A 26,302-nucleotide genomic window follows, 5' to 3' on the forward strand; every position below is an offset into this window, starting at 1 on the left:
CTAAGTGGAGCCAGAGGAAAGAGCAATTAGGGGATCGTTTTATAAACTATATAAATGTCTAACCAATGTATTATGTACTTGAAATTAATAATAAAATTTAAAAAAATAATTATTGAAATGCAAATTGTGTGTATACAAATATAAATATAAATAAACATAACAAAATAAGTCTGCTTGGGATGGGGCCCTGGACACTCACCATTCCAAGGTGGAGGTTTCCAGTGGGCTGTTTCCTTGGTGGGGTACATGACAGCTCCCCCAAACTGCTCTGCCCATTCCACATCTGGCTGCCATTGCCGAGCACCTCTAGGGAGTCAAAGACAGATGCCAGACCCAGGGCTTTACAGTACTCGGCTCCCCTTCCCATTCACTCTCAGGTGAGCAGACACCGGGAAGGGTGGTTCCTCAATGCCAAGCCGCTAAGACAGAGTAAGATTAGCTTCGGCAGAACAAGCTGAAACTCTACAGGTTCCACTCCTACTAAGGTACTCCCAGAAGCACTTCACCCGTCGCCCCTGGGCATGCAAGACTGGGATCCTGGCTCCTTCAAATACCCATCACATTCATATTCCCGTCCTGGTGAATATGAACGCGAGAAAGGTGTCTGTTCAAGGTCAACTGAAGACAGAAAGGGAGCACACACTGGCTCCCTGGCTCGGCTCAAGGACCAGGGAGGAGCATCGGAGCCAACCCGGGGTCGGTCTTTGTGTTCCTTCTCCAGCTCCGTCAGGGGGCTTTCCTCTTCCCGCAGTCTCCAAGGAGACGCTTCACCAGCCGCCCCCTACCCGTGGCGGGGTTCGGGAGAAGCAGCAGAGCAGAAGCGGAGGGTGACGCGATCGCTAACATTCGGGGGCTGGACCCCCACCTGCTCTCACTCCTGGCCGAAAGAGCTCAAGACCCTCCTTCCTCGGCCCGAGCTGGCGCCACTGCACCTGGAGCCCGAGACAGCACGCCTGGGCGAGAGGTCACAGGCCCGGGTCATTCTTCCCTAGGGGGTCACAGGGCCCGTGGAGTCGCCAGCTTCGGGGACAGCGCATCGAGGGCTGCCCCGGGTCTCACCTGCTAGGCTGAATCGGCAGCCGGCCCCCAGCCCCTGGCCGCAGCCCCTGGGCCGCAACGCCCCGCAGGCCGCGCAGAACCCGCAGCGCCGCCATCTTACCCGCTGCGGACCCTGGGAAGAGGGCCGGGCGGAAGTACCGCCGCGCGCCGCTTCTCGCCTATCGGCACGACGCAGCCGCCATCTTGGAAGCTGGCGGGCTGGGCGACCGGGCCTGACAACATCCGGTTTCTGAGATGCGGCTCCTTTGTGGCTTAAATAGCGGATAGTGAGAGCGGCTGTGCCCACCACTCCTGGCTGGCTCTTCTAGGCGAGCGCCAGAGGGACTTGCCACTCCTGCCAGGGACAGCCACGCGCCTGGCGCTCGCTCGCCGGCCCTGCGCAGTGCCTGCTCCCCGCGGCCGTGCGTGAGCCCACCCTCCTGGGGTGGCCCCATGCTTTGCCAATGACTTCCCCATCTCCAGTCCAAGATTCGGAGCAGCTGGAGCCAGCCGATTTCCAGATGTCTGAACGGGTTGCGAACGGGGCCCGAGCGGGGCTGGGCAGGGCGGAGAGTTCTGCCAACCGAAGCGAAGGAAGGGTAGGGAGCCAAGGCCACCAGCATGAGGGCGGCCGCAGTGTGTTTGTAGCCGCCCCACCCCAGATGGGCCGGGCGGTCCCTGTGGTGAGATGGGGGGTGTAAAGGAATCTGTCCCGGAGGAACTCACCTCACCTCCTTTGTTCCTGGAACCCCACCCTTCCCGCGAGTGCCAAACAGAAGACCGCCAGGTATGCAGAAGTAATCAGTGTGTAAAACTGCCTGCCTGCCTTTGTTGCGGGGCTCAGACTGGAGAGTGACTCCTCTGAACCCCCGACGTAAATAAAGCTCCTTCCATTCTTGGTTGGCCGAGTGCCGCTTGGTTCTTCTAGGCACATGGGCCAAAATCCCCAGCGGTGGGTGACCCTGGTATTTATCTGCCAGGCTCCCAACACCTACCGGTTTTCAGACCCAGGAAGTGCCCTTAGAGATGTCGCACCAGCTTACATCCTTTCTTTCTGTCCTTGCCTCAGTCCTGGCTGAAGCCATAGAAATGCAGTTACCACCAGGAGTCTGATCCTAATTCTGTGTGTTAGGGAAAAAAGAGTTATCCAGACTTGGAGGCTGGTTCCTGTTGTATGCCTCCTGCAAGCCCAGCGCCAGCTGGGCCACCGTGGCGTTAGCACGTCTCTCCCATTCGGAGCCTGGAATGAGGCCTTCCCTGGGGTCCCCACACACAGGGTCCCTGGGACACAGCCCACCAGCATTGCAGCAGGGTGGGACAGACAGATCAGGAGAGTGGCAGAGACAGGGAATTCTTAGCTGTGGCAAAAATAGAGAAAGCCAGACTTCTAGCCTGGGAGTTGACCTAGTGGGAACCGTCCCAAAGGGTGGGGTCATATCCTTGGCTGTGGGAACTGACTGGGACCTATGTAGATGGAGCAGCCCCCGCAGAGCCAGGCAGAGGCTCTGCCTTCCTGCCCCTCATCCCCACCTTCTCTCGGTGTTCTCCCCTCTGGTTAGAGCACAGTAGGTATGCTGGTAGGGAGGCTGCATTCTTTAGCCTCCATCCAGCTGGGAGAAGTCAGGATTGGCCCTGGGGGGCTGCCTGGGACACTGCATCTTTTGTGTCTTCTCCCTGCTGCCAACACCCCCACACACTGCTGCTGTGACTCTGAGGCCCTTTGTCTCTCACCGCTTAGTCACCCCCTTTGTCCTCATCTCAGATGGGGGGTGGAAAGGGGCAATGAGAGTCCCCTGGTGACAGCGCCTCTTGCCCCTGCCCCTGCTCCTCCCCCATCTTTTGTCTACTCCTGCAGCCCCAACCCTGACTTAGGACCAGGGTCAGGGCGTGTGGGTGGGTGTCAAGAGGTGGGTCTGGCAGTCACAGGGGGGCAGATGATACAGGAAGCAGTGGGCGACAGGGCAGGTATTAGCAACCTGAGCAGGAAGGGATGGGGAAAGAAAGTATTCTGACGGATATGAGGTGGGGGTGGGGAAAGGGAGGTGCCCAGGCAAAGTGAATGGACGATGGAGGGCAGGGGCAGGTGGTCCTTGTCTGGGAAGGGAAGGAGGCTGCTGACCTCACTCCCCTTCCTAGGGATTTCCTGGGGAAAGGCGTGGCTGTGGCTCGGGGGAGCAGACGTGGCCCCTGGCCGAGCTCTCTCCTCCCTCGCCTTGAGAGCCCCCCCACCCCCCGACCGCCTTGCTGAGTCCCCTGCAGCCCAGAACCCAGGTAGTGATTCCGCGTCCTTTGCCTAACGCCATCCCCACAACTCTCCCACCTCAGGCGCGGCTTCCTGTGTCTGTTACTACGGACACAGTGCCTTAGCCTCTCCTTGACCAGAGAATGAGAAATAAAACATGACTAGATATTCCAGGAACTGTGGGGTTCTCAGGGGAAGGTGGGGCCAGAGCAGGGAGCCAGGTGGGGATTCCCTCCGAGGGACAAGGATTGGCCCAGGGCTCTGGGTTCCGCACTGGAGGCTGGGGGAGGGCTCAGGGTGGGAGCAGGACCAAGAGCCTGGGGTAAGAGACTGGGAGCTGGGCCAGGGAAACGGGGAGTCAGGAAGTGGGAGGGGAGCCCGGGGGAATGGAGGCGGAATGGCTGTTGCAGACTTCGGAGGGGCGGGTAGTGGCAACTCAGGAAGGGGGAGCCTGAAGGGGCAAAGGGACCCTGGAGCCTCGGTCTGTAAAAGCTTAAAGTCCTTCGCTTCCCGCACAGCCTTCGGCCGCCCCGGGGCCCCTCCTCCGCAGATGCGCCCTGCCTTGGGCAGCGGACTCCCCAGCACTGCCAACAGCTGCTTTCTCTGTCTGCCCTCTTGAGGCTTCTGTACCTGTCCCCACGCTCTCTCCTCAGCCTGGAAAGCAGCCCCTAGGGGCAGAGGGCGGTCTGGGGGAGCCCTGAGGAACTGGAGGCCGGGCCAGAATTCTCCTGAGACCTTGGTCCTTTCTGTGCGTGTCGGCCGGGCCCTTTCTTGACTTCCTGCCCCTCGTGGGGCTCTGTCCACCAAATTGGGAAAGAGGTGGCGGAGGGCCTCCCGTGGGGTTCGGGAAAAGGCGATGTCATCAGCTGGCCCAGCGCCTATGATCCTCCATCCGGCTGCTAGAGACCCTCCTCCCCTGGGCAAGTCCCATTTTTTTCAAGGAAGACAAAAACTAGGGTTTTGGGAAGGAATGAGACACCCATCTGAGTCCCACCCGGAGAGCTGCTGGCTGACTGGCTTCCAGCTCAGCCAATCACGGAGGCTCAAGATGCTTAAAAGAGCTGGCGGGGAGAGCCCGTGGGAAGAACCCACAGGGAGACCCACAGACACATAGACTGGGGGAGAGCGCCGGACAGGGACGAAGGCACCGAGGCGAAGCCGGGGTCTGAAGGCGTACAGAGGGGAGGCCAGTGAGGCTGCAGGGGACGGGCAGGAAGAGACAAAGAAGCAGGAGACAGGGATTTGGGAGGGAAGTTGGGAGGAGCCAGGACACCAGGCACTTCTCCTAAGCCGAGGGCCTAGTTCTCTGCATCTGTGAAAGTCCCAGCTCCTCTGGAAACTGCCCCTGACCTTGGCGCTAGTCTGAGCCCCGGGCTGCAGAGAAAAGCCAGTGCGTGTGGGACTCGGTGCCTGGACGGCTCGCTTTCGCCCAGCTGCAGCCGCAGTGCCATGTCCCTGACGGACCTGTGTCCCGGGAGGAGCTTGGCGAGCTGCTGGCCGTGGGGCGCCCGCCCCCGTCGGCTGCTCCCCACCGTGCCCATCTCCGGGCCAGTAAGGCTGCTTCTGCTGCTGCTGGCATCCGCCCTCCTGCCCTTGGCCCGGCCGGCCAGCCAGGAGGAGGAGGTCGTGTTCCCAGAGAAGCTCAACGGCAGCGTCCTGCCTGGCTCGGGCGATCCTGCCAGACTGCTGTACCGCCTGCCCGCCTTTGGGGACACGCTGCTGCTAGAGCTGGAGCGAGACCCGGGTGTGCGGGTCGAGGGGCTGACAGTTCAGTACCTGGGCCAGGCGCCCGAGCTGCTGGGTGGGGCCGAGCCGGGCACCTACCTCACTGGCACCATCAACGGAGACCCTGAGTCGGTGGCATCTCTGCACTGGGACGGGGCAGCCCTGCTAGGGGTGCTGCAGTATCGAGGGACCGAGCTCCACATCCAGCCCCTGGAGGGAGGCGCCCCCAACTCCGCCGGGGGGCCCGGGGCGCACATCCTGCGCCGGAAGAGTCCCGTCAGTGGCCGAGGCCCCATGTGCAGCGTCAAGGCTCCTTCTGGGAGCCCCAGCCCCAGCCCCCGCAGAGCCAAGGTAGGCGTCCCGCACGCACGGAGTCTGTGCCACTGACCCCTCCGCACCCCCTCCACCCACATCCCCGGCTTCTTCCCGCCTGGCCTCCCCTGGCAACCACTCACCCCGAGGAGGGTTCCCAGAGGTGGCCCGGAGGCTCCGCTGCGGATGGCCGCTCCCTCTCCCCGCCCAGCTCCTGCCTGGCCTCGGCACCCGACTGCCACCGGCCTCGGCCACAGCGCTCTCTGACAGACTTGGACTTGATTCTCTCCTGTGCCCCAAATTTGATTTTTACCCGCCCCCCGCCCTGCACTCCCCAGCAGCAACAAGAGGGAGGTTTGAGGCCCCAGGGATTGGCTTCTGGCTTCTGATGCTGCCTCCAAAACTGTGCTGGGGACTGCAAGCCAGCAGGAGTGGACGGGGAGGGGAGGCACTCCCAACCTCCTCTCCAGCAGTCCGCTGTCCCAGTCAGCCCCGTCCCGGGACTGGCTGGGCTGCCTGGGGCCCCGTCCTCTCCTCACCCCCACCCCGCCTCTCCAGCTTAATGCAGACCAGACGCACCCTCCACACCCGCCACGCTGAGACCTGGCCCCGGCCCTGGCTGCTGACTGAGTGTTCCTCCAACCACACAGGGCAGACACGTTGCAGCCCAGCCCTGTAGCCCCAGTCCTGCAGGCCCCAGCCATGCTCAGGCCTGGGGGCCCCAAGGTCCCTCCCAGAGGCAGCGCTAGCTGCTCTCCACCTCGGGGCCCAGGCGCCCTAGCACGTGGCAACCCCCTCCTCCCCTGCTCTCAACCAACAGCTGATTTCTCAGACTTACTACAAAGCCCTGGCGCTTGGGGGTGGGGGAGGCACCAGCCCAGTCTCGGGGTACGTGTGTGACCAGGCTGAGCTGACCCAGGAAGCCTCCGGGGCGGGGGGTGGGGGTGGCCCCTGGTCAAGGAGGCTGTTTCAGGACCCTCCTGTCCTCTTTTCTCTCTAGCGCTTCGCTTCCCTGAGTAGGTTCGTGGAGACCCTGGTGGTGGCTGACGACAAGATGGCTGCTTTCCATGGCGCCGGACTGAGGCGCTACCTGCTGACAGTGATGGCGGCGGCAGCCAAGGCCTTCAAGCACCCGAGCATCCGCAACCCTGTCAACCTGGTGGTGACTCGGCTAGTGATTCTGGGGCCCGGCGAGGAAGGGCCCCAGGTGGGGCCCAGTGCGGCCCAGACGCTGCGCAGCTTCTGCACATGGCAGCAAGGACTCAACACGCCCCAGGACTCGGACCCCGACCACTTTGACACGGCTGTGCTGTTCACCCGGCAGGTGAGCCCGCCAGCACCGCGGACCCTGCCATGCGGCTCCAGGAAGGCCGCTGCTGAGGGCGACGCCGCGGTCCCAGCCCCGTCACCGCTGCCACCTGGGCCCCGAGGAGGCTCAGCGTCCCCCCTGCTCTGTCCCAGCCCGATGGGCTCTGGGTCCCTCATGCGTCTCCTACCACCGCTCCACAGGACCTGTGTGGGGTCTCCACCTGCGACACCCTGGGCATGGCCGACGTGGGCACTGTGTGTGACCCGGCACGGAGCTGTGCTGTCGTGGAGGACGACGGACTGCAGTCGGCCTTCACTGCTGCTCACGAACTGGGTGAGGCGGGTGGAGGAGACAGGGTCAGGGCCGAGGCGAGGGAACCGTGAGCTCCCCAGGTGCAGACGAGGGCACGGGGGTTTCCTCCTTCTCCCAGGCCTAGGTCCCAGGCTGTCACCCGCCTCTGCTCTGGGTGTGGACAACCCTTTGATTTGTCTATTAAACGAGGTAGCGGGTGGAAACCTACCGTGAACTGCTTATGTGTTGGGGATGGCACAGGTACTGGCAGATGCTATTCGTAAGAGTCAGGACAGAATGGGTGGGTTGGGAGCGTTGGGTGGGGACCGGGCCTGAGTGCACCTGGGGGAGGGGAGACAGCAATGGCGGCTGCATACTGAGCAGCCCTCGGAGCCAAGAAGTGAGTTGGAGCAGGGTGGAGACAGATCTGACCACCCACGGCTGCAGCCAGGTTTGTAATGAACCTGCAGCCCCCTGAGGGCACAGGAGCGGGACCCTGGGACCCTAGCATGGCCTCTGCTCTCACAGGTCACGTCTTCAACATGCTGCATGACAATTCAAAGCCATGTGTGGGTCTGAATGGGCCTGGGGGCACCTCTCACCATGTCATGGCCCCTGTGATGGCTCATGTGGACCCTGAGGAGCCCTGGTCCCCCTGCAGTGCCCGCTTCATCACTGACTTCCTGGACAATGGCTACGGTGAGCAGGCCTGCCCCGCTTTGTACTCCCCTTCCCCGGACAGGGCTGCTGACTAGAAGCCGATTCGGCAGCTCTGTAGTTGGCGAAAGGAGGTGAGGTGCTGAGGCCCATCACATATAAGCACCCAGTAAAACTGCCACCACTAGTTAAAGCTTCTTCCAGCCCTAGGGTTTGCATCCTGCCGTCCATCTGGCCCCAGGGGGCTCAAGCGCTCAGCGGGCAAGCTAGAATGCCGCCTTCTCCCGTTGCTCACTTTGTACCCCTGCCCCCCTTCCCAGGGCACTGTCTCCTAGACCAGCCAGAGGCTCCCCTGCGTCTGCCTGTGACTTTCCCTGGCAAAGACTATGATGCTGACCGCCAGTGCCAGCTGACCTTCGGGCCTGAGTCACACCATTGTCCGCAGCTGCCACCGCCCTGTGCTGCCCTCTGGTGCTCTGGTCATCTCAACGGTCACGCCATGTGCCAGACCAAGCATTCGCCCTGGGCAGATGGCACCTCTTGCGGGCCCTCACAGGCCTGCATGGGTGGCCGCTGCCTCCACGTGGACCAGCTCCGGGACTTCGACGTGAGATCCGGGGCCGGGGTGGGGCGGAGGGTCTGGGGTGGGACTGGCCCTGAGCCCAGGAGAAAGCATCTTCATCCTGCCTCTCCATCCTGTGCTTCTGCAGATTCCGCAGGCTGGTGGCTGGGGTCACTGGGGATCTTGGGGCGACTGCTCCCGGAGCTGCGGGGGCGGTGTCCAGTTCTCCTCCCGGGACTGCACGCGGCCCGCCCCCCGGAACGGTGGCAAATACTGTGAGGGCCGCCACACCCGTTTCCGGTCCTGCAATACTCAGGACTGCCCTGGTGGCTCCGGTAAGGGGTGGGGGGGACGGGGCCCTCGGGAGGGTGCAGCCGAGCAGGAAGGGGTGTCCCTGGCGTGTGGGGACCGAGGAGGTGCTGACTGTCCCTGCTGTGCAGCTGGTTCCCTCCAGGAGCCCTCCCTGGCAGTCTGTGAGGGGGACAGGTGCCAGTTGTCTGGAGGGCGAGGGGCAAGGTGCAGGGCTGGTGGGCAGTGTGACGAGGGGGCGGCTCTGACTGGCCGTTTTGCCCCTGCAGCGCTGACCTTCCGTGAAGAACAGTGTGCTGCCTACAACCACCGCACTGACCTCTTCAAGAGCTTTCCAGGACCCATGGACTGGGCCCCTCGCTACGTGGGCGTGGGCCCCCGGGACCAGTGCAAACTCACCTGCCAGGCCCGGGCTCTGGGCTACTACTACGTGCTGGAGCCACGGGTGAGGCCTGGGGTGCTGCAGCTTGGCTGTTCCGCACACTCTCGTAGGCACCCCTGCTGGCGATCCCACGGCGGTGCCAGGCCCGCCCCAGGGGTGGGGGTCGGGGCGTGGGACCGTTTGGAAAACAAGCCCCAGACTCTGCATAAGTTGCCCACCGGGGAGCTGCCCCATCTCCTTCGGCTTCTGTCCCTCTCCCCATCTTCCGGTGGTCCCTGTCGTGACAATGCAGGCGTGTGGTCTCTGGGGCAAGTCTTCGGCCCCATTCCCATGGGCTCCTCTGCCAGATGGCAGTGGTGCCTCAGTGAGCTCATGGATAGCCAGTCCCTCTGGACAGACCTCTTGGAGGCAGGGATGTCCACGCTCGCCCTCTCTGTGGCAAGGCGGCAGGGTGAGGGCTGAAGGAAGAGCGAACCCTGGAGGGACTCCTGCGGGTCGGCTGCCCTCTAGTGTCCACCTGGGACGGTGCCATCGAGGCTTAGGGCTTGGTGCTGCAGTTCCCACCTGGGCTCGCTTGCCAGCTCTAACCACTGGGCAAGTCCCTAATCTTTCTGAAGCTCAGTGTTCTATCTCTAGAACGCCCAAGTTGTGGCCGTGAGATTTATGTTCATGCTCACAAAGCACTCGGCACAATGTCCCATTCGGAGAGTGCTCTAAAGGTGGCGGCTTTTATCATGTCATTGTCATCCTGCTTATTGTCCCTTGCGATGTTCCCAGCTCTCTCCCCGTTGCACCCACAGCCTCTCCCTGGTGGGATATGGGTCTTGTTTGGCTTACCACACCCTCTTGACTGGGGGGCAACCCTTCGTGTCTCCCCTTCTCTTGTCTCCAGGTGGTAGACGGGACGCCCTGTTCCCCCGACAGCTCCTCGGTCTGTGTCCAGGGCCGCTGCATCCATGCTGGCTGTGACCGCGTCATTGGCTCCAAAAAAAAGTTTGACAAGTGCATGGTGTGCGGCGGGGATGGTTCCAGCTGCAGCAAGCAGTCCGGCTCCTTCAGAAAATTCAGGTCCGTCCGCTATTCACTTCCTCCCCCGCCCTCCGGGACACTGCTGGGCCTGGGGGATGACAGGTGAACTCAACATGGACGAGTGGGCAGGCGTATCGGTGTCCCACCTGCTCAGCAGGTGTCAGCCCCGCTGGCAGGGGCCCTGTGGGCATCAGGGGAGGCTCCCCTAGGACAGAGAGCAGGAGTGGGCAGGGCTCAGAAGGGCGCCTTGGTGAGGGGACAGCAGGTGTGAAGGTCCAGCGGCCAGTGGGCAGGCACATTTGTAGGTATTCAGATCCAGGCTGGACACAGTCACACGGGTCAGAGGAGATAGCCCCTTGTACACTCACACACACTCACACCTCTCTCACACTCTCACACTCACACATTCACACTTGCACACACTTGTGGCTCAGAAGGTTCTGGGGGATTCTGGAAGGTGCTCGCTGAGCCCCCCCCTCCTCCTTCCACACAGGTATGGGTACAGCAGTGTGGTCACCATCCCAGCGGGGGCCACCCACATCCTGGTCCGGCAGCAAGGGCCCCCTGGACTTCGGAGCCCCTACCTGGCCCTGAAGCTCCCAGACGGCTCCTACGCCCTCAACGGGGACTACACACTGGCGCCATCGCCCACGGACGTGCCGCTGCCCGGGGCAGGCTACCTTCACTACAGCGGGGCCACTGCAGCCTCCGAGACCCTGGCAGGCCGCGGGCCGCTGGCCCAGCCCCTGACGCTGCAGGTCCTGGTGGCCGCAGACCCCCGGGGCGCTCGCCTGCGGTACAGCTTCTTCGTGCCCCGGGCGGCCCCCTCGCCAGCGCGCCCCGCTCCCCAGGACTGGCTGCACCGCAAGGCGCAGATCCTGGAGGTGCTCCGGCGGCGGCCCTGGGCCGGCCGCAAGTGACCTCACCACCCCGGCCGCCCTTCCCAGGCACTGGCCTGGACTTAGTGGGAGCCAGGGGCTTCCGGGCCTCGTGGGGGTTGGCCGGGCCCACCTCCCCCCACACCCCGCCCTGCCGCAGGCTGGCCCTGCCAATCCCCTGCTCTGGACAGCAGCCATGGTGGACTGAGGGGCTGGGAGACAGTCCCCTATGTAGGGTGCCCTCTCTGCCCTGCTGGTCACAGGAGGGAGGGGGAAGGCAGAGTGGGCCCCAGCTGTATTTATTTAGTATTTATTCACTTTTATTTAGTGCCAGAGAAGGAGATGAGGGCCGGGGTCCTGGGGAATTGAACCGGACCTCTGCTAGGCCTCACCCTGGCCAGGAAATCCAGGGTGGTGGCCGTGGCCCGCGTGGTCCGTGTGTGTGTGTGTGTGTGTGTGTGTGTGTGTGTGAGAGAGAGAGAGAGAGAGAGAGAGAGAGAGAGAGAGAGAGAGAGAGAGGACGTGTGTGAGAGGACATGTGCATGTATCTGTGTGTGTACAATGTATGTCCTGCCCTGCTTTCCTAGCCCTGACTGCTGTCTTCTGGGGAAGGAGGAGTCAAGGGCAGGGCAGGTCTTCAGGGAGTAAGGGACTGCCATGTCTTGAAGTACAAATTGAATTCTGCTATTTATGTGCTCGGACAGGTGTGGCGCACCCTGGCTCCACATCTCTGGACGTTAGTTTCCTCAACTGCAATCACAATACCTCCCTTGGAACTTTGTCGTGAGGATTAAATAATGTAAATAAAGAGCTAGCACCGTGCGCAGGCCTTGGTGAGTGCCGGGCGACTGCGGCCGGGGACAGTCATCGCCCTTCTGTCACCTCCTCGTCAGCGGCGGCTGCCATGCATTTGGCGATGGCAAAGAGCCGCATCACCAGCGCTGCCTGCCCCTGCCTCCTGCGCAGTTCCTCTGGTTGGCACGACCTATCCCGGGCTGTGTCCCTGGTCTCTAGAGGTCCCCAACCACTTGGAGACAAAATAAACACTTGGCTCCGAGCACGACTGCGAACACAAAGGCGCAGACAGAGGCGCACTCCGTGACGAGCCTGTTAGCGGGTCCGTGAAGACGGTGGAGGCAGAGACAGCTCTGCAGCTGGGCCGCGGGGTCTGCACTCGAGTCGGGGTTCACCTCAGCTGGCAGAGTTGGGCGGATCGCTGCTGCCGAGCCGTAGGTGGCCTGTGTGTGCAAGGGGTAACGACACCTGTTCCCACAGGCTGTGTTAGAAACGAATGTCATCTTTCAAAATTAGCAAAAGCTGTTCCCAGGCAAGAGCTTCCCCTGACTGCTGAGTAACAGGATCCCCAGAGTCAACCAGCGTAACCCGTGCCTTCAGAAGGGAATTTAATATGAAGGGCAGAGGTGGCTTGGTAGGGGACAGTCAGGAGGCCAAATGAGTGGCCTGGAGAAGGGCCTGCGGTGAGGGGAACCCAGCGTCAGCTGTGGCAGAGCACTCGAAGGGCAGTGGGGGACTGAAACGGGTCTGCTTCCCTTCAGATCAGGGGGCTGCTTCAGAAGGAACTTGGGCAGCCCGGTATGTGTTATGGGGGATCAGGGCCGGGGAAGGGTGGGAGCTGGTCCTGCAAGAATTTGGAGTCTTGAGTGGCAGTGGCGATACTGAGAGGGACTGGGGAAGGGACTGAATGGGGGGTGTGGGAGGAGCGCCTGCAGTGTGGGTGGATGAAGGGAGCACGGGGCACTAAAGTCGCCTTACTGGGCCATCATTGCTGGGACTGGTGCGGGAACTCTGGGCCGTGGAGGCTGTGGTGGCTTTGAGTGCCTGGCTGTGCCTTACAGGGTGACCTGCACATTATGCCACCAGATGGCACCTACACCCTCAGTAACTACAGAAAAACCCACCTACACACACACACACACACACACACACACACACACACACACACGGCCTTTCCAGTACACGTGGCCCCACCGCCTGCCGGCCCCGGCCTTTCTTGCTGTCCCCCTACCACCAGGCTGGAGGAGGTAGAAACAGGAGAGTGTGTCAAGGTCAAAGTGATCTCCCACTGTCTCACCCGGTGCCAAAACGAGACCTCCGATGTCGTGTTCACAGAGCTCAACACCGTGAGCTCACGGTACCACGAGCAGAGCTCTGTGCCTAGACGCAAGGGACCCACGCAACCGTCTATGACAGAAGGAGCCCACCACATTCGCGGCGAGGGGTTGCTTAAGGGGGGTGTACACAAGCTGTGTGATAAGGGCCGAATGAACAGTGCAGAGACTGTGAGCCCAGGCTCGCGGGCTCCGGCTCCCAGGGTTCCTGAGGGTGAGTCTTGGGGGGCCCGTGAGGGACAGGGAGGTGTGACAGCCTCCTGAGCTTTCTTTAGTGCTCATGGTAATTCACACTCCATAAACCGCTTTCATAGGCATTGTTTTATTTGTTTGTTTGTTTGTTTGTTTGTTTTACACATACAGCACCTGGTCTTCCTGGTCTTCCTAGGTGGTCTCGCATCCAAGTACTGACCAGGCCCCACCCCGCTTAGCTTCCGTGATCAGACGAGATTGGGCACGTTCAGGGTGGCGTGGCCGTAGACTCCGAGGCATCATTTTAAGAAGCCCCTTACTCACCGAGTAGGGTCCTGACTAGCATAAAGTTTTTCCCAGAAAAGGCCTGAGTTTAGAGGCCACCTCTGTGACTGGTGGAAGGAGAGAGAAACAAGATGGTCGAAGAGAAGTGCCGGTCACCCTCTGTCCCAGGCTAGGCCTGACCCCTTCCGGAGGCCGAGTGATCCTCCTGCCGTCCCTCCCTTGCTCAGGCTCTAGACTACCTGAGGTCCGGGGTCCGAGCATTCTCCTGGGGTGGGGGCGCTGCTCACCTCCTGCAGGGCCAAGGTTGGCTCTGCTGCCCTCTTCCTGCTTGTGGCCTTCTGGGTCCATGATGGGCGAGCAAACAGGAGGGGAGACAGGAAGAGCAGGGGGGGCGGGGGGCACTCTGACCTTCCAGTACCTGGTTTTAGAGGAAAAGAGCAGACAGTGAAGAGCTCTAGGAAAAAGAGCGGGGGCCGCGGAGGCAACGAGCGTCCTGCCCCCTGAGAACTGCCAGCGGAGCGTGGGAGCATCTCGCGAGGAGGGAGTGCTGCGCGTGTTTGAGGCCGCAGCGGTCACCGAGTCGCGCCAGTTTCTTGAAGCCCTGCCTGCCCCTGGGTTCTCTGCTTCACGGTAAATGCAGAGGGAATCTGGGCATTTATTTGCTCATCTGGCTTTCTGCAGTGCCAAGGGATGGCTACACTTCCACTCCGCCTGGAGCCCATTTCTTAGTCCCTACATAGTATCGCAGTATTTGTTTTCGAAAATACCAGATTGACAGGAAGTGACAAAACCAGCATCTCACTGGTGAGGGCTTGTGGGAGAGGCAGGGGGGAGAAAGTGGAACCCAACATGCTAATACTTTATTGGCTAAGAGGATGGCTCTGAACCGATGGAGTACCTTCTCCATTTACTGTTGCTGGGGGGAGCCAAGGCCGCTGGGCAGCTGGGGGAGACCACCAGCGCGAGAAATGCTCAGAACCAGGCAGGGAGGGCACAGCGGAGCAACTGTACGGAATAACGTCCCCAGGCAGGACCTTCTGCGGGGACAGGCCCCGAGCACTTAGGTAGTCCTAGGAAGGAGAGGGAGGGCAGCAAGCAGAGGCAAGGCATCCCTCAGTCTGGCGCAACTGGGAACAGGCCCTACAGACCCAGGAGGACACAGGTACACAAACGGGCAGACAGTGACATCCAAGTGGCCAACCTCACAGATGCACGAGCATGTGCTCTTGATACTGTAGATGCAAATCAGCATTGAAAAGCTGGAAATATGAGAATTTTGGCCTGAAAATGGGTCTGAGGAAAAGATGTTCAATGACCTAATTTCAGAACCCCTCGGAGGTGCAGTTGGAATTGCCTGTTTATCCCATTTATTTGTTCAGTAAATAAGCCAGTGGGTGACAAACTGGAACCAAATCACGCTCTCACAGCACCCAAGAAGATGCAGATTTTGGACTCAGACTGATTCTAAGGTTTGCTACTTACATGCAGTGATGTGACCTTAAGTTAATTGATCTCTGCAAGCTTCAGTTTCTTTCTCTGTACGATGGGTGGACTACCACCTGCCTCTGGAGAGGTGTCATGACATAAAGGCTTGGCCCTGTGTCTGCCTTCTGGTAAGTGTCGACACCTGCTGGTTCTCTTCTCTTCAATTCTCTTCCTTTGCCTGTCCCCTTCCTATTCCTGCATGAGGATGAGAAAATAGTTATACCAATGAACTGTCTAAGTCAGATCTAAAATGGGTTATTTTGTAGACTTTGCTGCCAAAAGTTCTGGGTTACATTCAGGGGATGTTAAAAGGGAAGACATGGTCCCTATCCTCAGAGAGTTCACAGTCTGGTGGCTGAGACAGTCAGGTAAGATAAAAACTCCAGGCCTGTGTGACAGGTGCCACGATAGAGGAGGGACACCTCGCATATAATGGGGTCATGGGAGTCTTCCTGGAGGAGGCATCCGTCTCCCACTCCAAAGCAAGCAGGGACCCGGCGGAGAGCGGGGCGGCGGTGGAGGAAGGGTTTTTGCTTGCGGGCTCAGCTCCAGGGCTCTTCCCTGGAGGAGCAGAACCAAAGTGCTGTACAGAGAACGCAGGGTAACACTGTAAGCAGCAGAGCAGGGCTCGAAGGGACAGTTTTGAGGAGAAGCTGCCATCCTGGTGGGAAACGCCGAGTGGGAGGGAAAGGGTTTTGAAGACATTTAAATGTGCATCACGATGTGCTCCTGCTCCACTTTCCTCTCCCCGTGCCCCTGATGTGTCCTTGAGGAACTAAACAGAGATTTGAATTATTTTAAATTAGATTACAAGGCTGGGTTTTTTCCTACTGTGTTGTGTGTCATGACTGGGCCTCTAGGGGCCCCAGGATTTATTCAGCCTATAGAAAGGCAGGATGTTGTGGTGGAAACCAGCACGCTAAAAGTTATTTTCAGAAATGTAGCAGTTGCAGGTGATGACGAAGTCCTGGGCGTGGCCAGGGTGAAATAGACTAGAGATGAGCGCTCTCAAACACCAGGAGCTTCCAGGAGATCGTGGGGGAGTTGTTAGAACATGGTGGACAGAAACCGCGGCAGAAGGCGAAAGCCAGCTTTACAGAACAGAACCCCTCGGAGGTGCAGAGGCTCGCAGGCGGTTCCTCTGGGATGAGCACAGTTCATTATCTGTGTAAGTCCAGCTTTTCCACTTACGCCATGAGCCCCTTAAAAAAAAAAAACAGGGCTTTCGCTTGGCTCTGACTTTGTGGTGAAAATTCGGATGTATTGAATAGCTGCTGTCTGCTGGCACTTTTCTGTCGTTCTCACTAATTACCTCAAAACCCCTTGAGACGGGGTTTATTTACAGATGAACTCCAGAGAGTGTATCGTTCAACATCACACAGCAACAGGTTTCAAAGCTGGCACTGAACTCGTCCAGTATTTTCTCATTTTGAGCCTCCTCAGGCACCTCAAACTCATTGACTCTAAAGTTTAAATTGTTACCTGTACCATTTGCCCCGGATGTACCTCTTCTAAGTTTCGTTTTCGTGAAATGGTGCCACCATCCGCCCAGAGATTCCTACAATGCTGACAGTAAGGGGTTATTTGAACCTGTATCAGATAGGACAGAATTTGCACGTCACGCAGTTACCTACACAGAGCTGTAAAATAGCTCCATGGAAACAAAATCTTAAACAGCAGAAGGATGTGCTTAGACAGTTCCTTCGGATTTCCCATAAGCTGCGACTGCTCCCGGAAGCCTTTCTGCCGTCTCCACCGTGAATGCACAGCGGCTTCCGGGCTGTCAGTCATCACACTCACCATTTACGTCCCTCTCCCCGCCTCCGCCACCGCACAAGACCATGTGGTTCCCCAGGTGGAAACCGTGACTTAGTGTGAACATCTGCTTCTAAGGAAGACGATATGCTAAGGGGCAGTGGAAACCACAAAATAAACATACTGCATATTGACGGAGCGTCCATTTTACTCCGATATCCGGGCACCGTTTCCTGGTTTTATTAACAACTGTTTCTATTTCTAGGCTTGGGGGACACCGTGTGGATACAACAATGCGCCGAGCAGTCAGCATCTCTGTACCCTAGGCAAGAAACAATTTTGACACTAAGTGGCACCAGGGGGCAGGGGCGCCGCTGACACAGTAACGCGCCCGACCTAGCCCGGAGGGACGGTAAAGTCTTCGGACGCGCCAGCAACTGTTCCACCGGCCTGGTCGAGGGAAGAAAGTCCTGTTTGAGCTGCCGCTTTTACAAGCCAGAGCAGTGGGAGATGGCACTCCGCCGGGGATCGGTCGGGTGCGATGGGTCCTCCGCCGGGGATCGGTCGGGTGCGATGGGTCCTCCGCCGGGGATCGGTCGGGTGCGATGGGTCCCCCGCCGGCTCCCACAGGGGTCGAGCCCCTTCCGCCTGCTTCGTAGCCTCCTCCGAGACCCGCCGAGGCCCCGCCCGCAACTCGAAGCCCCGCCCCCGTGGCGCGAGGCCCCGCCCACTCGCGCCCGCTTCCAAGATGGCGGCAGCGGTACCTGCCCGGCTGTCAGGGTGGCGGTGAGGACGGGAAACAGACGACCAGGTGTGGTGGGCTGAGGCCCGGGGAGAGGTCCGGCGACCGGGAGCATGAGCAGCTCGGGGCACGGGCTGCAGAGCAGCTCGGGCAGGGAGCGGGGCCCGGGTGCAAGCGGGGACCGAGGCCGGGCGGTTCACAGCAAGGGAGGGCGCGCGCACGAGGAGGCTGGGTGGGATGGGGGTGCGCGGGAAGCCTCGCGTTGTGCCCCCTGCAGAGCGCCGACCACACCCCTCCAGGTGAGCGAGCCCTGGTACCCTGGCAGGTCCTGCCCGGCCTTCCCTGGCTGTGCTTACTTTAGCGGCGGGCTGGGGGAGGCAGAAGAGGTAGTGACGCCGCCCCAGCCCGCTCCCCGCCGCGCCTCGGAGTGTTTGCTCGCAGCTCCCAGGTGGTCACGCTCCCGGCACCCGCGGAGCTAGCTCCCAGACTCGTGAGGAATGGGAAGGAACCGTCTCCTCAGCCCTGGGTTCCCCTGAGACCACTCCGCAGTGCTGCCGTGACTGCCTCACCCCCCGGCGAAAGTAGTATTTCCCTTCGTCGCCCTGTCCCCACTCCCGAAACAGGTTGGTCCTGTTGGTGTGGGGGATGGGTGAGTATGGAGTTAACCTGACACGCCGGCGTTGCCTGTGGGACAGCCAGGGACCTAGCCTCCCCCACTCCTCCCCTTTCTTTTCCCAACCACTTTCCCTCCGCGGGTGGCTTGGTCATCCTTGCCCACTTTTGTTCCAGCTGGTCCCAGGAGTGCTGGTTGGAGCCTTTGTCTGGCCTCTGTGACATTTCCAACTTTGGATGATGCCTCACATCTCTGCTCCCCCGGGACCCCTTGGAGCCCCCACGATCTGGAAGAAGGCAGATTGAGCCTAGGTGAGTCTCTCTCCCTCTTTGAATTGGAAGGGAGGTTCTCCAGAGGCTCCTCTGAACTGGGGGTGGGGACTGAGAGGAGATGGTGGCAGTGGGTTGGGGAGGAGTGGAGGACACCGAAACTTGGGCTGGAAGTGACAGGTGGTAGGGCTGCTAGTGGTTACATCCTGCGTGACTGTGCACCTGTGTGCTTCCTTCTGTGACTTCGTTCTTTGCCTGTTTTTTCTCTTTACCTTGGCACCCCCTCATCCCCATGGTGAGCTCCCTTCCTGCCTGCCCCCCAGCACTCTCCTCTCTCTCTCCCCCCAGGCCTCAAACCCCAGGATGTTGCGGAGGCTGCTGGAGCGGCCCTGCACGCTGGCCCTGCTGGTGGGCTCCCAGCTGGCTGTCATGATGTACCTGTCTTTGGGGGGCTTTCGAAGCCTCAGTGCCCTATTTGGCCGAGAGCAGGGGCCTACATTCGACTATTCTCATCCCCATGATGTCTACAGTAACCTCAGTCACCTGCCTGGGGTGCCCGTTGCACCAGGTGACCCTCCAGCTCAAGGCCTGCCCTTCTGTCCAGAACGGTCTCCTTTCTTAGGTGAGTGCAGAAGGAAGGAGGCACCGAGGCAAGGCAAGGGGGCGGGGCGGGGCGGGGCGGGGCGGGGCCTTAGAGCAGGAGGCCACGTGACTGGAAGGGTGACTGGAAGGCGGGCTGAGTTGAGTGTTCTCTGCATCTGGAGGTTCGGTCGGCCTCTGGCTGAGCCACAGCTTCCTATTGCCTGCCCGTTCGTGGGTGTCTTCCTGCCTGGGCTACTTTGCTTCCCTTGTGGACAAGCCCTGATTAGTTAGGTGGCGGGAAGTCCTTCTGTCCTCGCCATCCCCTACTGCAGCTTCCAGCCCAGGGAGGCAGGAGAAAGGGATGGAGCGTGAGATAGGAAGGTGGGCTGGGCAGGAAGCCTGCACCTTCCAGACTTTGCCAAGCCATCCCAGTGATGGGGACTCAAGGACTGTGAGTTTCGGAGCGAGCCATTGGGGGTTGCTGAGCCCCCAGCCAGGATGACCAGGGCTAGACGTGTCCTTGGCCCCTGGTCCTGTTTTCCTCCGTGACCCTCTGATCCCTAACTTGTCATTCCGTCTGGCAGTGGGTCCCGTGTCCGTGTCCTTTAGTCCAGTGCCGTCACTGGCAGAGATCGTGGAGAGGAATCCCCGGGTGGAAGCGGGGGGCCGCTACCGCCCTGCAGGGTGTGAGCCCCGCTCCCGCACAGCCATCATTGTGCCCCACCGTGCCCGGGAGCAGCACCTGCGCCTGCTGCTCTACCACCTGCACCCCTTCCTGCAGCGCCAGCAGCTTGCTTACGGCATCTACGTCATCCACCAGGTACCCCACCCCCGACTTTCCTGTGCGTAAACCTCGAGGGAATGCCACCATACTCACATGTGGACGGGTTCCCGCAATGACTGTGAGGGCACCGGACTGTGACTCTGGTGCCGCTGCTGGCCCCGCACTTCTCATCCCGTTTGGGGGGAGCCAGTGTCCTACTCGCCTCTGCGCTTTTTCCTTTGTTGAATTTGGAGTCGGGAAAATGTTGAATTGGACAGATTTGCACTAAAATTCTAATTCTGCCATTTATTCCGTGTGTGACGGGGAGCCAGGTACTTGACCCCCTAAAATGAGGCAGAGTAACGACTAGCACACGCCTGTATCACACGGCTGTTGGTTGTCAGGATGCAGTGTGAAACAGAAACGTGTACACATGCGGCACATCCCGTCGCTCAGAAACAGTTCGTTGAGTGAAAGAGGGCGGGACAGTTTGCCTCTCTCTGCATTCCCTTTGCCCCCGTCCCACTCTGATCCCCCTTTATTCCCTTCGACACTTCAGCACCCCCTTCCCCACGCTGCCCACGTAATCTGGTCCTCCTTACCTTTCAGGCCGGCCACGGAACGTTCAACAGGGCAAAGCTGCTGAATGTTGGGGTGCGCGAGGCCCTGCGTGACGAAGAGTGGGACTGCCTGTTCCTGCACGACGTGGACCTCTTGCCGGAGAATGACCACAACCTGTATGTGTGCGACCCCCGGGGGCCCCGGCACGTTGCTGTCGCCATGAACAAGTTTGGATACAGGTAGAAGGCACGAGAGGGCATGGGAAGCAGGGAGACCACCACCCAGCAGAAAGAGGCGAGCCGAGGGATTGTGGGTAGGGATTGTGGGTCCCGGGAGACGTGTGGGACCCAAGGGTCTTTTTCTCCCTAGCCTCCCGTACCCCCAGTACTTTGGAGGGGTCTCGGCGCTCACTCCCGACCAGTACCTGAAGATGAATGGCTTCCCCAATGAATACTGGGGCTGGGGCGGTGAGGATGACGACATTGCCGCCAGGTCAGACTGCTTGCCGCTGCCTTCCTTCTCCCCGCTCACTTGGTCCCCTGTCCGCTAGGGCCCCCCTGGCCATAGCTGCTCCCATCTGCCACCCTCTAGTCTGCTCGATCAACAGGCTGGAGCGTTATGGGATGCCGGAGCTGGCGCGGGGCCTGGACTCGGTTTAGTCCTGCCTTCTACTAGGGTCGCCTCCAGACCGCTCGCTCAGGGGCTGGGGCAGGAGGCGCCCACACGGCCCAGAGTCACTTTTTATCAAAGCTTACGCCATTGGAATGATGCCAGCTCATTTTAGCACGTGAAGCGTTTTGACCTTCAGCCTCGGCTGACCCAATGTCATAGCTATGGTGTGAATATCTGGGCTTGATATACCAGGTCCGCTGCCTGCCCTGCCCCTTGTGTCCTCTGGGATGGCAGCTCTGAATTCTTGTCCTCTGTGCAAAGCACCAAGCAATTTCTAATCGCATTCTTCCAGGACCTTCCCAGGCCATCTTCACTTCCTGCTTGTGTGTGTTAGCAATGTGGTTTCTTTCTTTGCAGGTCCTAATTAGCTGGTTCCGCCCTTTTCTAACACTGGGGTGGGGCGGGGGTGCAGGGGTGCAGGGTGGAGTCAAGGCGCTCACCGCTCTCCTAGATGAGAACTGCTGAGTTCGCGTTTGCAGCTCCCTTCCTGTTACTTAGACCTCAGGGCTGCTCCTGGGAGCCCCTTAGGGAGCCAAGGTGGAAGGTGCGAAGCTACCTCCGCCAATTTCCGAAGGGCCCGAGGTACCTGGCACGGGGCCCTGAGGGTCTGGAGGCGTCAGCTTTTACTTCTCTTCAGCCATTTCCTCCTTTTGGGGTGACCTTCCCCTTCTCGTACTTGTCACAGACTAGAAATAGTTGGCTTTCTTGCCTAACTGGGGACGGTTCTTTGTGTACGGAGTCGTGCGGTCCCTCCCTTGCTGGCCTTAGCTCTGCTGGTGCACCTGCCAGCAGCTTTCCTCCACCCTCGATCCTCCAAGGTGCCGTCACTTCTCCCACAGGGTCCGCCTGGCTGGCATGAAGATCTCCCGCCCCCCCACATCTGTGGGGCACTACAAGATGGTGAAGCACCGGGCAGACAAGGGCAACGAGGAGAACCCGCACAGGTGGGAGGCGAGGGTAGCTCGGGGGCATCACTGGGCCCTCAGCGCTCTGCCTTCCGGCCCAGAAAACCCTAAAGCTCCCAGGTCCCTTTCCGGGTCTTAGTCTCTAACCTCTAACCACTTACTGTCAGATTTGACCTCCTCGTCCGGACCCAGAATTCCTGGACTCAAGATGGGATGAACTCACTGACATACCGACTGCTGGCCCGAGAACGGGGCCCTCTCTATACCAATGTCACGGCAGACATCGGAACTGACCCTCGGGGTCCCCGGACTCCCTCTGGTCCCCGTTACCCTCCTGGTTCCTCCCAGGCCTTCCGTCAAGAGATGCTGCAGCGCCGGCCCCCAGCCAGGCCTGGCCCTCTGCCCACTGCCAACCACACAGCCCCCCACGGGTCACACTGACACCTCCTTCCTGCCCCCTTAATCATGAAGCTGAACCAGAGGGGCTGTGTCCTCTCCCCACCCCTGCTGCCCCCAGCTGCGGGGAGCTCACAGGAGCTGGGCTGGGGGCAGCGGCTTCCTCATGCTGGACCGGAGCCGGGCTCCTCTCGACCCAGGGGTCCCTCTTTCTAGGGTCACCTGCCAGGGCTTACGACTGTGAATCCTTGATGTCATGATTTTATGTGATGACTCCTGGGAGTCCCCTGCCCCTGGGGTGGGAGCAGGGCTGGACCCCAAGTCCCTTCCTCTTCCATGGAGAGAAGAGCAATCTGGCTTCTCCCAGGACCCCTGTGAATATTTATTCTATTTATGGATACCAGGAAGTGTGTTGGTGAAGTGAGCCTCTCCCTAGGTACTTCCTGCCAGTTCTGAGGTGGCCCCCTCTTCTGGACCTGGCTCCGGGGGCTGGGATTTTGATATGTTTTCTAATAAAGGACTTTGTCTCATCTCTGTTCCTGCTCTCCGCACCCCAGGCACCCTTTGCCTGTCTCCGTACCTCCCGCTCCCGCCCAGAGCTGACAGAGTGGTCCAGACCAGGCCAACCTCCAGCAACTTTTATTGTCATGGGTGAGAGACTCCCCGCCAGCAGGCAGGTGCTGGGAGTGGGGATCAGCTATGGGGTGCTGAGCCCAGGACCTGGGCTGCTGCCTGGCGTCCACTCTCTATACAGTCATTGACAGCGACCCCCCAATAGGAAGCTCCGGCCAGAGTCAGGGGCAGTCTGTGAGCAGCCAGGAACTGGGTGGCTGACTCTGGAAAGATGGGAAAAGGAACGTTAGAGTTGGTGGCAAATTTCCTTGGCCCTCGTCAGTCCAGCTGCTTTCCCAACTTACCCAGTTTTTTCCAGTGGCCTAGTGTATACTGGGGGATGCAGTTCTGGGGAGAGACGAGGAGATAAAGGGAAAATTTTATTATTGATATCCCAGGCCTTGGTGGACAATAAAAATACCAGTCCCTGCCTTCAAGGCCTTTGGTGGGGAGCTGAAGGGCATTTGTCACAGCTCACCCTGTGTAGATGAACCAAGCAATGACTTGGTGGCCCCTTCAGTCCTAATTGTGTGGCAGCTGCTTCCTGTGCCTGGCGTTGGAGCAGGTCCCGGGATAGGCCGGAGCCTCCGGGTTCGAGCGTCTGTAACCAGGAACCTCCCAGCATCACCTGGGGGAGCATGTGGCACTGAGCAGCATGGCCCCCAACACCGGGCCACAGGGGACCTCTCTGGAACCCCCACTGGGCCAAGCTGCCTCCTCACAGTCACTCTGAGGCTGGGGGCGCTGCCATCCTGCTCAGGGAAAGCAACTGAGTCGTAGACGATCCCCAGGACGCCTGGGTCTTCCGAGGACGGCACCAAGTGTCCAAACCCCTGGACAAAAGGAAGGGATGGGTTCAGCCGGGAGGCGTGAACTTGAGCCCGCGTCTCCCCTTCCGCGGTGTCACCTGGACAGGCAGACGAGCTCCGCGGTACTGCAGATTCACCACAGCCACAGACACCGCTCGGATGGTTCTCAGGACTTCGGCCAGTGGTGAGGCCTCGGCAGGCAGCAGCGCGCCGAGCGCTGGGGGAGCAGGCAGAGGCAGGCTAGTCACCAGCCCTTCCCGACACTAGCCTCCTGCAGGGGACCAGCTCAGGGGCAGGGGACGGTCCTGCTGGTCCAGTGCCTCCAGCATGCCTCGCCCTGGCTGGGGAAGGTGGGGGTGGCGAGCCCATTACCTGAAGCTGGAATAGCACTGACGACATGGTCAGCCTCCAGGCTGCAGTCCGCTAGAGACACCTGAGAGATGGAGACACAGGAGACAGACCAAATGGGGATTTTGCTTCAGGTTCCCGAGCACCTAAGTGGCAGGAGAGACTGGGTGCTGTCCAGGATAGAGAGTGACTGTAGTTAGCCCCAAATCACCCCTCTTACTCTAGGAAGTGGGCCAGACAGGCCAGTGTCCGCTCTGGAACGTTTACTGCAGCTGGGTTGTTCCTCCCCCGGCCTCTCGGCCACTTGTAAGTACTACCTCGGTCTACAGACTTGGATCAAATGAGTCCTGGAGCAAGGTCCACAAATGGGGCCTAAGACCCAGGGCAGCCCATATTTACATAGCTCCTAGGCCAGTGCTGCCCTCACCTGCCCCCAGTCCCGCCAGCCCTGGCATGTTACAGCATTTAGGCAAAGATGGAAACTGGAACCCACGCTTATTCCATGCCAGGGGGCTCTCTTACCTTCCAGTGCCCTCCTGCCTGGAGGCTGAGCCCACAGACTGGCTGGCCTCTGAGAACACTGATCCCCCTACGAGTCAGGTGGCTGTGAAGTGCCTGAGGCAACCTCTCCAGTCCTCCACGGAGTGACCACTGGCTCCAGCGCTCAGCTCTGGCCTGGCGAATGATGGCTGAGTCGGGCTGTGGGCTCCGCCCTGCATAGCAGGAAGCAGAGAAGAATGAAAGGAGCCCCTGCCTCCAGCCCCTCAGCGGGCACGTCCTCCACATCCGCGCCTTTGTGCCAGTGCTGCCCTCACCTGCCCCCAGCAGCAGCCCCAGTAACACGGAGCCATGGCTTTGCTCCGCCTGGAAGAGACTGGGAAAGCAAGAGCGGATGCTGAGCTCCCGGCTGTCGCCTGCAAATACTCCACGGCAGAGGCTGTCCATGGCGAGAGACGCCACCTGGGGGGTGAGAATGGCACTGAGAGGCCAAGGAACAAGCTGCCCCCGCCCTGCTCAGGAGCGAGGGCAGAGGGGAGCATCTGGGCTGGGGAGCAGTCTCACTGTCACAGAAGCACCCCCAACCCCGAGTTTTGGGGACTACTGGGTATGAAGAGGAAGAGGCCATTCCCAAATACACAGAAGAGCCCCAGGTGCCAGGGTGGAGTAGGGGCCCTGCAGCTGGTCTAGGAGGGAAGGACTGGGGGCCCCCGGGCAGTGTCACCTCAGGTCCAAGGCGGCGCTCAGCAAAACTGTGCACAGTCTCGTCAGGGTCTTTGCCCCGGGGTGCAGTCAGCTCCTTCAGCCCAGCCCAAAACAGAGGTTTGGAGAAGGGAGGCACAGGGCGGAGTAGCCCCCTGCACGGAGGAGGGAACAGTGAGGAGGGGCCCATGCCACTAGTTCGGCCCCTTTCCCTAGGGGAAGGCTGGCAGACTGGAAACGGGGTGGGGGGCGGGGATGGGGTGGGGTGAGGCTGGGGCAAAGAGGGCTGCGCGGTGCGGGGTGGTGGCTGGACCTGAAGCCGGAGGGCAGCGCGTGCAGGGCGCCGCCCACGTACAGGAACCGGTTCCGGGCCGCAGGGTGGTCCCCCCGGACGGGCAGCACTTCGGAGTCCAGGCCGAGCTCAGACACCTGCTCCCCACACGTCCTCGGACAGAGGAGAAGCTAAGAGCGAACCGACCACCAAACACGCTTCCTCCCCCACCACTGTCCCCTAGGGACGCCGCCCAGCCTCGCCGTCCACAGCCGCTCACCAGGAGCAGGGTCCGAGCGCCCAGCGCTCCTGCTGGCCGAATTCCTCGAGGTCCAAGTTCAAAGACAGCGCCGTCTGGGCCGCGCAAGGAGCGGATCCAGCCTCCCAGATGCTCGCTGCCCTCCACCAGGACCACCTGCGGGCCAGGGGTACACGCGGCGGCGCGGCCTCAGCCCGGGGGAAGGGTCTGGGGCGGCCTTCTGCTGGAACCGGAGGAGGCTGTAGAGGAAGCTCCTGCTGCCACTCACCTTGGGGGGACAGGGGGCCCGGCTCAGGTAGTAACTGGCGGCCAAGCCGCTGATGCCTCCGCCCAGCACGACCACGGTCCGGCCCATTGGGACCTGGGGGAGAGCGGCGACGCGGACAGGCTGGCCAGGGGATCCCTCTCTCCGGAAGCTGCGCGGGATGCGCGCTCCAGCCCCGGCCGCTGACTGCTTTCGGGGCACCCGGGGCGCAGGGCCCACCCAGGAGGGGGCCGAGAGAAAGCGAGGGAGGAGCCGGTGCTGGCTGATAAGGGCCGCACCCGTGCTATCAGCACGCGACCCGCTAACGAGAGTCGGGGCGCCCTTACCCCCGGTCCCCGCCCCCAGCCCTCCCGGTCCCTCCGACTCGCCGTCCAGCGGCTCGCGCAGGCGCTGCGTTTCCTGCTTCCGGATTGGCGGGCCCTGGGGGCCCGGGCGACACCAATGAAAACTGCGGA

At 60.6% G+C, this 26,302-nt stretch overlaps 4 protein-coding genes and 1 long non-coding RNA gene across 10 annotated transcripts in view; 2 read left to right on the top strand and 3 right to left on the bottom strand.

Annotated features, from left to right (window-relative positions):
* Positions 1 to 1,205, bottom strand: part of NDUFS2 (NADH:ubiquinone oxidoreductase core subunit S2) — a 7,556-nt gene extending 6,351 nt beyond the window's left edge. The window contains exons 1-2 of the mRNA XM_006907861.3: positions 1,060 to 1,205; positions 200 to 306 (exon numbers count right to left, since the gene is read on the bottom strand). Of these exons, the coding sequence (XP_006907923.1) occupies positions 200 to 306; positions 1,060 to 1,154 (202 nt within the window). The 5' untranslated portion in view covers positions 1,155 to 1,205. The remainder of the gene's footprint in view (positions 1 to 199; positions 307 to 1,059) is intronic.
* A 2,512-nt stretch (positions 1,206 to 3,717) lies between these two features.
* ADAMTS4 (ADAM metallopeptidase with thrombospondin type 1 motif 4) lies at positions 3,718 to 11,556 on the top strand. Of its 2 annotated transcripts, none has more exons than XM_025043923.1 (9): positions 3,718 to 5,356; positions 6,318 to 6,641; positions 6,827 to 6,959; positions 7,446 to 7,616; positions 7,895 to 8,181; positions 8,285 to 8,471; positions 8,715 to 8,890; positions 9,720 to 9,897; positions 10,513 to 11,556. In XM_025043923.1, the coding sequence occupies exons 1-9, from the start codon at positions 4,730 to 4,732 to the stop codon at positions 11,262 to 11,264; spliced, it is 2,835 nt and encodes a 944-aa protein (XP_024899691.1). In that variant the 5' UTR covers positions 3,718 to 4,729; the 3' UTR covers positions 11,265 to 11,556. The 2 variants fall into 2 exon arrangements, with proteins under 2 accessions (XP_024899691.1, XP_006907924.1); XM_006907862.3 differs by having other exon boundaries at positions 9,720 to 9,895; positions 10,350 to 10,900.
* A 1,695-nt stretch (positions 11,557 to 13,251) lies between these two features.
* LOC112476433 lies at positions 13,252 to 17,030 on the bottom strand. Its single transcript, XR_003045077.1, has 4 exons — positions 16,308 to 17,030; positions 14,823 to 15,020; positions 13,628 to 13,758; positions 13,252 to 13,447 (listed from the first exon to the last, which is right to left on the bottom strand). It is a non-coding gene; the product is annotated as an uncharacterized LOC112476433 (long non-coding RNA).
* A 258-nt stretch (positions 17,031 to 17,288) lies between these two features.
* B4GALT3 (beta-1,4-galactosyltransferase 3) lies at positions 17,289 to 22,613 on the top strand. 2 transcript variants are annotated; one of them, XM_006907865.3, is made up of 9 exons: positions 17,308 to 17,391; positions 17,764 to 17,945; positions 18,112 to 18,246; positions 18,553 to 18,826; positions 19,371 to 19,606; positions 20,159 to 20,349; positions 20,480 to 20,602; positions 21,622 to 21,726; positions 21,855 to 22,613. In XM_006907865.3, the coding sequence occupies exons 4-9, from the start codon at positions 18,568 to 18,570 to the stop codon at positions 22,126 to 22,128; spliced, it is 1,188 nt and encodes a 395-aa protein (XP_006907927.1). In that variant the 5' UTR covers positions 17,308 to 17,391; positions 17,764 to 17,945; positions 18,112 to 18,246; positions 18,553 to 18,567; the 3' UTR covers positions 22,129 to 22,613. The 2 variants fall into 2 exon arrangements, with proteins under 2 accessions (XP_006907926.1, XP_006907927.1); XM_006907864.3 differs by lacking the exon at positions 17,764 to 17,945 and having other exon boundaries at positions 17,289 to 17,391.
* A 93-nt stretch (positions 22,614 to 22,706) lies between these two features.
* On the bottom strand, positions 22,707 to 26,228 carry PPOX (protoporphyrinogen oxidase). 4 transcript variants are annotated; one of them, XM_025043933.1, is made up of 12 exons: positions 25,851 to 26,226; positions 25,604 to 25,738; positions 25,366 to 25,514; positions 25,075 to 25,207; positions 24,668 to 24,812; positions 24,375 to 24,565; positions 23,877 to 23,937; positions 23,603 to 23,721; positions 23,418 to 23,528; positions 23,174 to 23,323; positions 23,001 to 23,043; positions 22,707 to 22,919 (listed from the first exon to the last, which is right to left on the bottom strand). In XM_025043933.1, exons 1-12 carry the CDS (start codon positions 25,935 to 25,937, stop codon positions 22,777 to 22,779), a joined length of 1,467 nt encoding a protein of 488 aa, XP_024899701.1. In that variant the 5' UTR covers positions 25,938 to 26,226; the 3' UTR covers positions 22,707 to 22,776. The 4 variants fall into 4 exon arrangements, with proteins under 4 accessions (XP_024899701.1, XP_006907929.1, XP_024899700.1 ...); XM_006907867.3 differs by having other exon boundaries at positions 25,366 to 25,481; positions 25,851 to 26,224; XM_025043932.1 differs by having other exon boundaries at positions 23,174 to 23,528; positions 25,851 to 26,228.
* Positions 26,229 to 26,302: the final 74 nt, after the last annotated feature.

Source organism: Pteropus alecto, unplaced genomic scaffold (genome assembly GCF_000325575.1).
Source record: "Pteropus alecto unplaced genomic scaffold, ASM32557v1 scaffold101, whole genome shotgun sequence".
Taxonomy (NCBI): Eukaryota; Metazoa; Chordata; class Mammalia; order Chiroptera; family Pteropodidae; genus Pteropus; species Pteropus alecto.